The sequence below is a fragment of the Dreissena polymorpha genome, chromosome 12 (assembly GCF_020536995.1).
Source record: "Dreissena polymorpha isolate Duluth1 chromosome 12, UMN_Dpol_1.0, whole genome shotgun sequence".
NCBI classification, from domain to species: domain Eukaryota; kingdom Metazoa; phylum Mollusca; class Bivalvia; order Myida; family Dreissenidae; genus Dreissena; species Dreissena polymorpha.
In genome coordinates this window covers 74,963,249-74,977,675 of record NC_068366.1, presented here as the reverse complement: position 1 = coordinate 74,977,675, position 14,427 = coordinate 74,963,249, and the positions used below count along the sequence as shown (strand labels likewise).

The following is a 14,427-nucleotide window of genomic DNA, read 5'->3' as shown; positions in this document are numbered from 1 at the left end:
GTTCAAAACCTTGACAGAATATTAAGGTTTTAGCATGACGCGGACGACAGGACACGAAAAGCTGGCTATGACAATACCTCGGGTTTTCTCCGAAAACAGCCAAGCTAAAAATCTCAAATTGACATCTTGATATCATAAAGAAAATTGCATTAAGTTTTATTGTTGAATGTTTGCAAGTGCATACAGAAGATTTTCAGACCAGTTTATGTGTGCGAACATACTTACAGAATTGATGCAACAAAAATACCAAACTTTATTACGAGTTTTTTTGGTATACAAATTTGTAACTTACCCTAGGCTCATAAAAAACAAGTCTATAAGTCCGTCTCTGGGAAAACCTGGCTTAATGCATGCGTCCCAGATCAGTCTATGCAGTCTGCACAGGCTAATTTGGGATGATAATTTGTCTCTTTTCAACAAAAATCCAGTCTAGGCAGAAAATGTTGTCCCTGATAAGCCTATGAGGACTGCTTATTTAAAAATAAATGAAAAATTTAACCTAATGAACTCCCAGGAAGACAGACAGCCCAAATTATTTCAGTACTGTAATTCTTAAATGGAGTGGGGTTTAATAAGCATTTCCAAATGTCTCTCACTCTGGAAAAATGGGGCTTAATGCATGTGCGTGGAATGTTGCCCCCCAGATTAGTCTATACAGTCTGCATAGACTAATTCAAACCTACAATTTCTGCCTGAACTGGATTTTTGTTAAGAAAATACCTCATTTAAACTCAAAATTCAATAAAAGTGAAAAACGTTATTGCCGATTAGCCTGTGCTTAGGCTAATATGGGACGACACTTTACACACCTGCATCATGGCCACACGTACCCCGAGTATCTGAGGGTTGGGACAGACAGCTGAGCGGTCGAGCCAGTCAGAGGCAGGGCAGAGAGTCTGCAGGGAGCATGTGTGAATTGCACCCACAGACCAGCTACACTCTTATTCCGGGTCCATACTAAGGCACTGACTGCAGTTGGTTACCATGGTACCACACTTGTAGATGCGGACTAGAAATGGAATAAAAAGTTTAATACCACAGTTTAGATAAGGTAACAGTATGTTTTGTTTTGTTACTTTTTTCAAGGCCATCATATCATATAGAGAAGAGTAATATCCAGATGTAGAATTGAAATAAACCTGTAATAAAAGTTGTTATTCCTAAAGGCTTGCATAATTAGCATTAAATTAATTTCATCTGATCATATCTAGGCCGTGAGACAAGGTTATCGCAGAATAATAACAATAACCCTTGATTGTAGTAAAACAAAAACAAATAAGCTGTCATTAAAATATTAAATGATGTTATACCCAGTCACATGTCTCTGTTTTATAAATTCGAAAAGGTATCAAACCTCAAGGCTACTTCACCTTTGATATTTTGTGGATTATCCAATGGAACGCTGTTCTTCCCACTCGTCACGGTGAACTGAGCGGTTACTATGGGCAACATGACATCAGAGAACTCAAACTGGAGAGCCTCACACTCGAGGTTGGAGGACGTGATTTTCCATGTGGAGTACTTCACTTCCCAGTTGTACGTGAACAGGCAGAGGACATTGTCCATCTGGTCTGGCTGCAAGAAAGCAGGTGAGATTGCACACCAAAATATGGCAAAGAATCTGAAATGAGACTCAAGAATGTTGCTCAAAGTGTGAAATGAGTCTGAACTTTGAAATGTGGATCAAAGTGTGAAATGAGACTGGAAAATGTGGTTCAAAATGTGAAATGAGAGTGTAAAATGTGGCTCAAAGTGTGAAATGAGACTCCAAAAAGTGGCAATCTGTGAAATGAGGCTTTAAAATGTGGCACAAATTTGAAATGCAACTTTTGCATGAAGCACAAAGTAAGAAATGGGACTTTAAAATGTGGCACAAAGTGTGAAATGAGGTTTGAAAATGTGGCAAAAACAAGTCAAATGAGACTAACATGTGGCTAAAAGTGTGAAATGAGACTTTAAAATTTTGCTCTTTTTTAAAAGAAACTTTCAAATGAAGAACAAAGTTTCGACATATTTTAGACATTGTTCCATAAAATAAGGTATTGCACATAATCTTTGCTATATCTTTGTTTGTATTGGAATGTTTGCTCTTTTTTTTTCATTGATTTAGTTATATGATGCCTGTCAGTACATCTACTAAAATTTCCTGTGAAGTATTAGCCAACATCAGCAATAAACCAGTAAAATGCATGATTACTAGTCTTGAACAAACAAATATTTATTTCAATCCATAAAAATTTTACATACCTGAATGTCCGCCACACGTACACTGATGCTCTTATTCTGGCCGGAATGTACAACCACGTCAGTGTCATAGGAGGTAGTTTCCAATTGTGGACACTTGACAGGGGATCGAACTGCAGCTGTAGTCTATAACAAACACTCACTGGTAAAATGGAATGTCACATGTGCTTAACTAGAGTGCTCTTTGCTGATCGCTTCAACTATGTTCTGTAAGCCAACCATCTAAAAGGTTAATAACCTTTTTCGCTTTATTTTAATTGTATTCAACTACACTCCTAAAATGCAGGCGTTCCATCACTCATTCATCACACGCACAGTCTTCTTTCCGTTTATTGCTCATTCATTGAAAGCCATAAGTATCCCAATGCTGTGGCTATGTGATTAACAAAACTATAATACAATATGATTTCATGCAGCTCCTGTCAGATTATATAAATTTCTACTGCTTTGCATGCCATAAGATTATTTGTTTGATCTACTTTGATCAACATTTCTTTTGGCAACTTACCAGTACATACTGGGCGTAATGTTCTGCATTAAATATGACAGACAAAATATCTTGTTTCACACCCTATCAATCTATATTTCTACAAATTTATAATTCAGATAGCCCGACAAAGCCAGGTTCATATGCTCCAATCTTTTAGAGGGAGGCTTTAAAGTATATTTCTGATTTTGACATGAGAGTCTCTCTAAATTACCTGATCCGGGCAGGCTGGTGCTGCATCACTGACACGCAGTCCCCGCAACATGGCACCACTTGCAGCCAAACGTACTCTCTGTGCAGCTCGTGCAACTTTAAGTCCAAAAGCAGATCTCTATGACAAGCAGGAAACCAGAATGTGTCAGATAAGGATTGTATAGAAAATTGTGGGCTAATATTATTAGTTAAGCCTTTCCCCATCAGAAGCAAAGTGAAAATGTGCAAACAGCAAACAGCATAAAACCAGAACAGCCTGCAAGCAACTTTGTTGCTAATCAGTATCTAAGGTTTGGAGTCGAAGCCTTAAAAACTTGAATCTATTAAGAAAGGTCTAAAATTCAAATTAACTTTTTAAGCGACTTCAAATACGTGAAAATACGTATCTAAGTGGTAAAGGGTTAAACAGCTTCTTACTGTCAGACCCTGAACAGCATGACATGGGGTCAGATAATCAACAATGGAAAACAGATGAGCTCAAGCCCATTATGAATTTACATCATTTTATCTCACAGTGCAGGATGAGTAAGTAGCCATGTGACAAATACTTTCTTGAGTACCATTCTTTTTACAGTATCAGCTTAATAGAAGGAGAACAAGAGCACCGCATAATGGGTGCCAACCCTCGGCTGCGAAAGCTTGTCAGAATTTTGTTTGGCTTTTTTAGAGGTCACAGTAACCTTGACCTTGACCTAGTCACCCAAAATTGGGTGTGTCGTGTAGAACTCATCAAGGTGCATCTACATATGAAGTTTCAAAGTTGTAGGTGGAAGCACTTTGATTTTAGAGATGTTAAGGTTTTAGCACGACGCCTACGGCGGACGGCGGACAACACGACGAGCTGGGAATGACAATACCTCGGGTTATCTCCGAAAACAGCCGAGCTAATAAAATGAGTAGTCTTATTTTGATCAAACAAATTGTGTATCAAGTCCTCACTTTTATGGTAATTCAATTGTATGTCAAGTCCTCAAAATGATAATAAGATAAGCTTTGTGTAATTAAGTCCTCATTTTGGTTGATAAGGTTTTTGAGAAAATTCTTATTTAAAAAAAAATTATATTGCAGGACAAGTCTTCATTTTCCCCACTGTCATGCATAGACAGTGCTCATTTTGATTGCTAAGAATTTTTTTGATAAAGTTCTTATTTTGAAAATAGTAATAGTATGGAAAGTCTTATTTGATCAAATCAATTGTGTATCAAGTCCTCAATTTTATGGTACATCAATTTTATGTCAAGTCCTCACTTTTATAATACATGTAAAATAAGCTTTTGAGTTGTTGAGAAAACTCTTATTAAAAAGAAATGCAGGACAAATCTTCATTTTCATCAAATTCATGCATGGCACTTTTCTAAACACTATGTCTCCCCCATATATTTGACCTTTGACCTTGAAGATGACCTTGACCTTTCACCACTCAAAATATGCAACTCCTTTAGATACACATGCATGCCAAATATCAAGTTGCTATCTTCAATATTGCAAAAATTATTGCAAAATTATTGCAAAACTTAAACCTTGGTTAAAGTTTTGGGACACACACATACAATGACTGACACAATGCCACAATGACAGGCACTGCAGACAGGCCTAAAACAATATACCGCAGATCTTTCCATCCGGGTTGCATAAAAAATTAGGAATGTGAAACAGCATTGTGAGGACTTCAGCAAAACAAATAAACCCTGTAAAAGGTCATGTGTGAGAACTTATTGCTCTCTTGCACGACTTGTTTTTATTCTAATTTTATGAAATCCATCTTCAGAGGTGTGATTAAACTAAGACTGTAAAATAACCAATCTCTTGACGCAGTGTTCGGTAGACCTTTAATAAAATAATTATACATAGTTTAGGTGCCTTCTTATTAAAACAGTTTTGTGTATAACAAGATTTGTCACCTTAGGTGAAATATACCCCAAAGCAGTTTAGAACACAACACCATATGTGCGTGTTTTTGGATCTAACTATGCGTCACGATAATCCAAAACCAATTTGGATTCAAAGATATTGACCTTATAACACAATGTGTTTGTGTATGAGTACCGTGAGTAGCAGTCAACTTGAGGACAATGCATGTTTTTGTTAAAATGATGTAAGATTAGGCAATGCTTTTCACAAGCCATTTAATGGTCCCTCGCCGAGGCGCTTGAATTTGGAAATCAGAGTCTGCAGTGCGATTGAAATTTACCGATTAGTGTACTAGAGTTTTTTCAGTAATTGAATCTAGCCATTTTTCAGATCAAAGCGAAATTTGTGAATATTTTGAGAGCCAATTTACCATCATCTGTCAATTACTTGATTTTTTTTTACCCAACTTAAGCCCACCTAAAGGTGGAGCGTTGTTGTATTGGAAAATCAATAACCGATGACAGCGCACGCTTTCCAAGAGCAACAGCACTTGTAGGCATTCAATACATCCTCGTGGAAATAGTGCATTTCATGCATAATGTTGTCAAATCATTTATTGGACTCATAAAGCCTCTTAACAAATTATTGTTGAATTATACACAACTACATGCAGGGTTCGACATTAACTTTTTTACAGCAAGACCATCGGACCAGCTCTTCTTAAAATCTACTAGCCCGAATCTGATGTATACTAGACCATAAATGACATTGCAAATAAACACAATTGTGTCATGTAACTGTTTAATCAGGATTTATCAGTAAAAAAATCAGTGAACACCAGAAAGTTATTTTGATGCATAGAGTAAACAGTTTTTGCTTTTCTTCGTCAAGTTCAAACCATGGAAACTCAATTTTCCATTTAGGATAAAATTGACGTTTTCTTTTTTTTATATTCAAGTTTCCTGTCAGTTTTACTGACGGATTCTTCTTTTTTTACTGATTTTTCGGACGAAAATCCGAACTTGAACAAAGCCATTCTTTAAATTACATTCTTTCGTCTGCTACGCCAAAATGTTTGCATTGACGAAACCGATTTTCGATAGAAGTCGTAAAAACATGCTGTAAAGGTTTACGACACTGCAGATAATGTATTAATATTCATGACAACTTGACCAATGGAAAAAGCAATTTCTGCTGGAAGCCCTCCTTTGCGTCTAAAAATAGCGATGAATCATGTGAATGCTCCGTGTCTATTTATATACGCTAGTTTTGTTCTGATGTAAATAACGGATACGAGAGTAATTTTACACATTAAGAAAAAAGGTTTTCACAGCAGTTAGTTATAGTTCTATTAATCATTATAGATTTTTTCATGTACGACCAGTCGGACAAGCTAGCCCGCAGTTTAACTAGCCCGACCACCGATCTTACTAGACAATGTCTGTTGGACGTGCCTTAGTGTCGAACCCTGACATGTATAAATGTTTTGTTGATTTCTCAAATTAAAATAGTTAAATTTGTAATCCGAAACTCGCTTCCCAATTTTAATGTTAATGCGACATGAATTACTCTTAGCTTCAAATGAACAGTGCTTCATGTATTTCGTATTGTTTCTTTGTCTCAATAAAAAACACGCAAAAACTCTGCAAACCAAATAACGTCATAAGTTAATGTAAAACAATTAGCGTATGCAGGAAATTGCCCTCCCTATCCCACCCCTAATGGCCCCGGGGCGTCTGAAAAATATCCTGTGCAAAGCACTGCTTGGTCAACAAAACTAACATAAATGAAAACATTTTGAGGACTAGAGTCCTCGCACTGACAGTAAGTCCTCACACCATTGGTGTGCACTAAAGTGTACGTCCTCCACAACTTATGATGGTGGAAGTCCGGACGGACTCCGAACAAATGATGAATTATGGTATTTTCTTATTTTCTTCACACATAATTAACATCAACACAAAAAATTTCAAATACACACCTTCATCATAAGCCAGGAAATGATACAGGAACTGGTTTTGTCAAGTTCTTTCCCTAATGACTTAACTACACCTCAGCATCATCTGCAAAGTACAAAACAGCTTTCATCAGTCATTTTTTACAACACAATAAGGAAATAAACACAGATTTCGAAATCTAAACGCTGACCCTAAGTTCAAGGTCAAGGTATAAGGGGTCAAAATTTGTGTACGTAATGAAAGGCCTTGTCTATATACACATGCGTACCAAATATGAAGGTTACATCTGAAGAGACATAGAAGTTATGAGCATTTTTTGAAACCTAAACACAGATTTCGAAACCTAAATGTGGACCCTATGTTCAAGGTCAAGGTCAAAGAGTCAAAATTTGTGTGCGTATGGAAAGGCCTTGTCCATATACACATGCATACCAAATATGAAGGTTACATCTGAAGCGACATAGAAGTTATGAGCATTTTCAAAACCTAAACGCATATTTTACAAACCTAAACCCGGACCCTAAGTTCAAGGTCAATGTCAAAGGGGTCAAAATTTGTGTGCATATGGAAAGGCCTTGTCAATATACACATGCATACCAAATATGGAGGTTACATCTGAAGCCACATAGAAGTTATGAGCATAAAAAAAAGAGCTGTCTAGGAACGGCGCGCTCGACTATTCGAGTGCTTGACAGTATAAAGTAAGCCATCATGGAGAGGGGGTATAATGAGGGTGTGTGGTCATTTAATAGATAATCTTTTAAAAATAAGAAAGAAAAAAAAATTGAGGGGGGGATTATGGGTTGGGGTGTGTGGGATGGTTTGGGTCGAGTCCATTGTGGTATGTCAAGTAAGTGTTGTTTTGTCAAAGTATGAATCAAATGTGAAAATAAATAAAGAAGTTACGGCAATTTAAGCAAAATGTATTAATTTGACCTTGAGAGTCAAGGTCATTTAAAGGTCAAGGTCAAATTCAACTTTCCAGGTACAGTACCATCATGATAGTAAGAAAGTATTTGAAGTTTGAAAGCAATAGCCTTGATACTTTAGAATTAAAAAGGATCTAAACACAAAATTTAACAAAATATTCAAAGTTACTATATATATATGACCAAGGTTTAAGTTTTGGGACAGACACAGACACACACATACAATGAGAGACAGGCCAAAAACAATATACCCCTGATCATTCTATCCGGGGGCATAAAAACCTAATTGTAGGGCAAATCATCGTTTTGATAAAATATATTTTGTATCAAGTCCTCACTTTTTTGATAAATCAATTGTATGTCAAGTCCTCACTTAAATAATAAAATAAGTTTTGTGCAAAGTCCTCATTTTGATTGCTAAGATGTTTTTTTGAAAAAGTTCTTATTTTGAAAAAACTCATTGTAGGGAAAGTCATCGTTTTGATCAAATAAAGTGTGCATCAAGTCCTCACTTTTATGATAAATCAAATGGATGTCAAGTCCTCACTTTTATAATAAAATCAATTTTGTGTAGAGGCCTCATTTTGATTTACAGATTTTTTTGGCGAAAGTTCTTATTTTGAAAAAAAAACTAATTGTAGGAAAGTCTTATTTTGATCAAACAAATTGTGTATCAAGTCCTCACTTTTATGGTAATTCAAGCGTATGTCAAGTCCTAAATTTTATAATAAAATAAGCTTTGTGCAAAGTCCTCATTTTGATTGATAAGTTTTTTTGAGAAAATTCTTATTTAAAAAAATATTGCAGGAAAAGTCTTCATTTTCATCAATGTCATTCATGGCCAGTCCTCATTTTGATTGCTAAGATTTTTTTGGATAAATGTCTTATTTTGAAAATACTTGTATGCAAAGTCTTATTTTGATCAAATGAATTGTGTATCAAGTCATAACTTTAATGGTAAATAAATTGTATGTCAAGTCCTCATTTTTAAAATAAAATAAGCTTTGTGTAAAGTCCACATTTTGATTGGTTAGTTTTTTTCTAGAAAACTCTTACTAAAACAAGGCTTTTGTCAAGCAATATGGTTCCCTACCAGCTCCAAAATTTGTCAGAAATTCCACCATTAAATTTTTTTTATGGTTGCCATAGCAACCACAATTTTTGACGTAGGAACAAAATGAAATGACGTGCATCATGTCCATTTTGCCATCTATCCATGTTGTTGCAAGTTTCATGAACAAAATATTAAGAACTTTTAAAGTTATCGCAGGATCCAGAAAACCACCATTTTCAGCAGTATTTCTAGTCTATATGTTGCCATAGCAACCATAATTTTTGACGTAGGAACAAAATGAAATGACGTGCATAATGTCCATATTGCTATCTATCCATGTTTCAAGTTTCATGACAAAATATTTAGAACTTTTAAAGTTATCGCAGGATCCAGAAAAGTGTGACAGACAGACTCTCAGACAGACAGACAGACGGTCACACAGAGCGCAAACCACAAGTCCCCTCCGGTGAAACTGGTAGGGGACAAAAATGCAGGACATATCTTCATTTTCATCAAATTCATGCATGGCACCCTTTATACACCCATGAAGTTTCCTAATGAAATCTTGTATAGGATTTGAGATAAAGCCCTGAAAAGTTACATCATACAAAAACAACAAAGGGCAATATCTCTTATTTAACATAGAACGTGGCGTCTCATCAGGATTCAAACTGTTTGCTATTCTGATAGTATTTTTTGAAAAAAAATCGAAGAAAATGCTAATTTTAGAAATTCAGCAGACGACATTTTAGCAGACGACAAATTTCCCAGCATGCAAAGGGTTAAGATAGTGTAGGGTTATGGTTCTTGTGAATGGCACTTCTCCTCATTGCTATCTACATGTATACACCCATGAAGTAGCAGTAATTTTAAGTTTATTATCTATAAATAAACACAAAATTACTTATCTATAAACAAAATCAAGTGACGCTAATGAGAAACAATTTAATTCAGATAAGTTTTATTTTAGTCTCACTGACAGTTGAAGTATTGCTCACAAACCATGTCTTATAAATCCGCAAACTACTCATTAACTGATGGAAATGCCTGGGAATTCCCTTTGTTTCACACACACTACCAATATGATTCTAAATGTCATTTTTCACTTTAAACAAGAGATGTGTTTGTCAAAAACAAAATGCCCCCCCTATTGCAGCGCTTTGAAGTCATATATTTGACCTTTGACCATGAAGGATGACCTTGACCTTTCACCACTCAAAATGTCAGCTCCATGAGATACACATGCATGCCAAATATCAAGTTGCTATCTTCAATATTCAAAAAGTTATGACCAAACTTTAACGATGGTTAAAGTTTTAGGAAAGAAAAATACAATGATATTTGACCTTAGAATTTGAAGGATGACCTTGACTTTTCACCACTCAAAATGTGCAGCTCTGTGAGATACACATGCATGCCAAATATGAAGTTGCTATCTTTAATATTGCAAAAGTTATCAAACTTTAACCAAGGTTAAAGTTTTGGGACACACGCATACAATGAAGGAATTAATGAATGAATGCCAGACAGACAGGCCAGAAACAATTTACCCCCGATCTTTCTATCCCGGGGCATAACAATCATCATGTATATCACGGTTACATTATCAAAAGAGTATATATTGTCATTGTTAAAGACATTTTAAAACACTAATATGTGAAGTTGGAATAAGCAATCAATCCTGGGGGAAAAAAATCAGCAATTCATTATATGCAATTTTACCTGTTGTATTTATTCATTTTGACAAATTTTCAGTAAAATAGACACTTGCATAAAATTATATTAATGTATCATTTCAACACATTTTTCTACAAAAGTGGATGCTTAAAAAGATTTTTCTAAATCCTAAAAAACATGAAACCGTGTCTATGCATGCATGAACGCAGATTAAAAATGAACTTAAAATGAAAAAAAAAATTCACTGTGAAAGAAAAAGTAATGGAAAAGTGCTCATTATACTTACAGTATAGACAGATTATTACCAAATGATATTCAGAAAACAAAATGAACAGTTTTGTTCAAGAAAATTCCCTTAATGATGTCCATTCCAAGTTATGTCTTATTCAAAATTCCCATAATACAGTGTTCTTTGTATAATACACGTTTTATACAATAAAAATAGGAAACAAATCACCACAATTAAGTATCTCCAACTGATTACATGTTAGGCCTAACAAAAAAATATGTTTGTTTCCACTGACATGGCTTAAAAAATTAGGGTAGGTAGGTAGGCAAATAATTTTATTTTTAAAAATATTTTTTTTTTAGAAAATGTCGTACATGGTGCATCTTCTTCTCATTTTTTTGTGTATAACTGTATGTACAATAAATTTGATGATGTATGTAATGCAATATGGCTTTATTTAAATGCTTTAATGAAATAAAAACTTGCTGTTCATTAATTTTGCATTTGTTGCTTTCCTTATTTCCGAGTTTAATGTTGACTTCTGGCAGCGGCTTTAATAGTCCATTTTATTACCAATAAAAGGCATTACTAAAGTCGCAGTAAGCTTGACCCTCAGTGTCTATAGGAATTCAGTGTTGTTATACTTTCCGTTCCTTTGGAATCATGGAGTATATACTATATTATTTATAATTTATAATATATTAAATAGCCCAAAAGCCATGCTTGGGGGACGCGAGTGGTGTTGCATGTAACATTATCACCATGAACAGACCCAATCAAACTGGGTGTGATATTATATTTCTTGGATGCAGTTTATGCTTCCAAAGGACCACATTTTCAGATTATATTATGTACTGGTGTCGTGAGGTCTATCTACCAGGGCTAGCGCTGTCCCAAAATTTCTTTGAGCCGACCAGATGAGCTGCGCGAAAACTGGTTTTGAAATAGTTATATACACATTTACTATCAACTTGTTTATATTCTTTTAATGACAACAAGGGCATATCACATATCATAATGTAACATACATTTTTCAATATACAAATAATTAGTATGGTACTTGTCAAAGTACAAACATAAGTTATTTTATAGATGAACATTTAATAGGGGTGTCGATTGTTCCAAATTTGAAATCCTGAAAATTAGGCCGGGGGTCTTGGAACCGCAGCCGCAGGAATCCAACAGGAATAAAGGGCAGATCCACCAACCCATCCAGAGCCTTTACTAATTGTTCTTTTTTATAGTCTTTCCAATTGTATTTTCAGGTGAATACAATTTAAAATATTATAAACCACACCGTCCGTATCACCGCATGTGCATTCGTCATTCTATTTCTTCTATAAAGAACTTCGAAAATAAATTATAATCGACGAAAAATAATTACTGTATCCGAAAACGACAGTCCGAAAAATTGTACGCGTTTGCCACATTAATTAAAATGTGCATGTCGTTTGACTGCAGACATTGCAAAACCTAGCAAATATACAATTTGGTTGCAATATTGCTTTACAATAGCATTTTTGTGGGTAAAAAACAACTTAATTATCACCTTTTAATTTCAAATGATAATCGGCAAAAAGGTGTAACATCGTCGAAATAGAACTAATTATTTAATTATCATCCTTTAATTCAGATCGATAGTCGGGAGAAAGGTGTTAAGTAATCAGCTTAGAAATAATTTGTTTATTGGTACGCTTCTTTTGATTTGCTAATCTTTAAATACGACGTTTGCCATCTGCCGCTATATTGTTGGCAGACGACAAGATCAACTGACTGTGTATTCCAAGTGTACAGTGTCTGCGCATGAATGACCCAATATCATGTGTGAGCAAACTCATTGCTGATTGGCCAGCTACCACGTGCGCTTCAATAACAATAAAAATGATATGCGGATAACGTAGACAAGTTTTACAAGTTTATTGACCGTCGCCGAAAAATACGGGGTCCGATTTTTTTCGAATTTTGGGCTCAAAAAAGATTAGGACCGGCGGCAAAAAATTAGGTAGGGTCGGGCCACCAGAAACAAACAATTATTTTTGTTACGCCTTACAACAAATTGAGGCCACATTTAAAATATTGTTGGTTTGCCCTTTACCGACCCTAGATTTTACAGGTGGGTAGGTAGGTAGGAAAATTATTTTATTTTATTTGAGAAATTATATTTTTAATACACTAATAGTCTATGAATATTTAAAACACTGTTATTAAAGCACTGTTGCAGTGTACGAAGCCCTATGTAGCTTAACCACATCTTGTTTGCTGTTTTCTTGCATATATTAATATCAAATGCATGCTTGTGTGTTATGACATCAAATATGTATTCAATAAATGATGTTAATTGCTCAAATACATTTGTAATTATTTAACTGCCAGACTGCTTTTATTTTTAACTTAAACCTTTCCCTTTAGCATACAAAAAGCATTGAAGGAGTGTTGAAAGACAGCCAAAAGCCTTTAATGGAATAATTCAGACATGAAGAAAAGACCGTCACAATTTACCGGCCAGACGGGCTACAAGGAGAAAAAATTCACAGGACAGTTGAAATTTTCACAGGCCTCAATTAAGTGTTTGACTGGAGAGTGCATAGAGCCATTAGTCTCGGCATGGCAAAGTACATTCACAAAAGGGCAAACATAAGCATGAAAACTTGATTTGGGGAAAAAAATTAGGCGTGTTAGTTTCAGTGTGTGGGTATATTTACGCTTTAAACATATATACTCGAGTGTTGGCGATGTATTTAGCTAAGAGTAATTAATATATTAAATAAGTTTACCTTTAAATATCCATTTCAATAACATGCCGTTACAGTAAACTGTATAGAGTGGCAAACATAATAAAGCAGAATATGCACATGAATCTGATTAAACACAGATCCACTTACATATAAATCAAATCATGTTTGTCTATTTTTGCATTTTCGAACGATAATCCTGTAACTGTTAGATGTATTTTTCATCGCGAGTAGACTGCATTCCAATTTTCAAGCACTTGTTCTGTGACACAGGTACTTGAAAAAAAAATTTTGGTCCTTATATATATATATAATAAGAGTATATATATAAGGACCAATTTTTTTTTCCAGTACCTGTGTTCTGTGACATTCAGTACATACATTTCCAAAAAAATAGTTTTATTTGTATTTAAAACATACACTCCATCGTAGAATGACACGCGATTTTCATTAATCGATACTAATTATATGACGTCAGCTGTTAATTCGATAGTTATTTGTCCTTTTCACTGAGCATCGTTATTTCTTTTTATTGTCTGTCATCTTGGATCACGTAAACAACATGTGTGCAACGAACGTTAACTCGTATATGTCCGACTACTTTCGCGAACCAATAGTTAAGTATGATGTCGTTCAGCGAGACGCCATGTTTACGGAACACCGCCGACCGCGATGCCGGTGATAGACGCTTGCATTACTGCGCATTCTGGGGCATACAAATGTATGAAAATCCAACCATCAGAGCGACCTAGATCGGTCAGGGGCGATAAGAATGGCCAGGGATATAAATACGCGCACAAATAGATATTGCAGTCGGCTCTAATATGATTGGCGAAAAAAAACGAAAATAAAAGAATATGTTTTCAGAAATCGCAATAAAATTTTTTGGGTCGGCATGTAAAAAGTGGGTCAGCCGGTAAAGGGCAAACAAACTTAATTTTAATTTAGGCCTGAACAACATTTCTTTTTTTTGTCAAATTTATTCTCTTAACATTATTATGCCTATAAAGATTAGCACAGCTCCCACATCGTCAGCCTGACGTTCACGATTTG

The 14,427-nt window shown here is 35.1% G+C and overlaps 1 protein-coding gene across 1 annotated transcript in view; it reads right to left on the bottom strand.

The window, feature by feature from the left end:
• Nucleotides 1-941: 941 nt before the first annotated feature.
• Nucleotides 942-14,427, bottom strand: part of LOC127853349 (plexin-A2-like) — a 37,806-nt gene continuing 24,320 nt past the window's right edge. The window contains exons 2-6 of the mRNA XM_052387806.1: nucleotides 6,777-6,858; nucleotides 2,946-3,062; nucleotides 2,248-2,370; nucleotides 1,371-1,575; nucleotides 942-1,009 (exon numbers count right to left, since the gene is read on the bottom strand). Of these exons, the coding sequence (XP_052243766.1) occupies nucleotides 942-1,009; nucleotides 1,371-1,575; nucleotides 2,248-2,370; nucleotides 2,946-3,062; nucleotides 6,777-6,785 (522 nt within the window). The 5' untranslated portion in view covers nucleotides 6,786-6,858. The remainder of the gene's footprint in view (nucleotides 1,010-1,370; nucleotides 1,576-2,247; nucleotides 2,371-2,945; nucleotides 3,063-6,776; nucleotides 6,859-14,427) is intronic.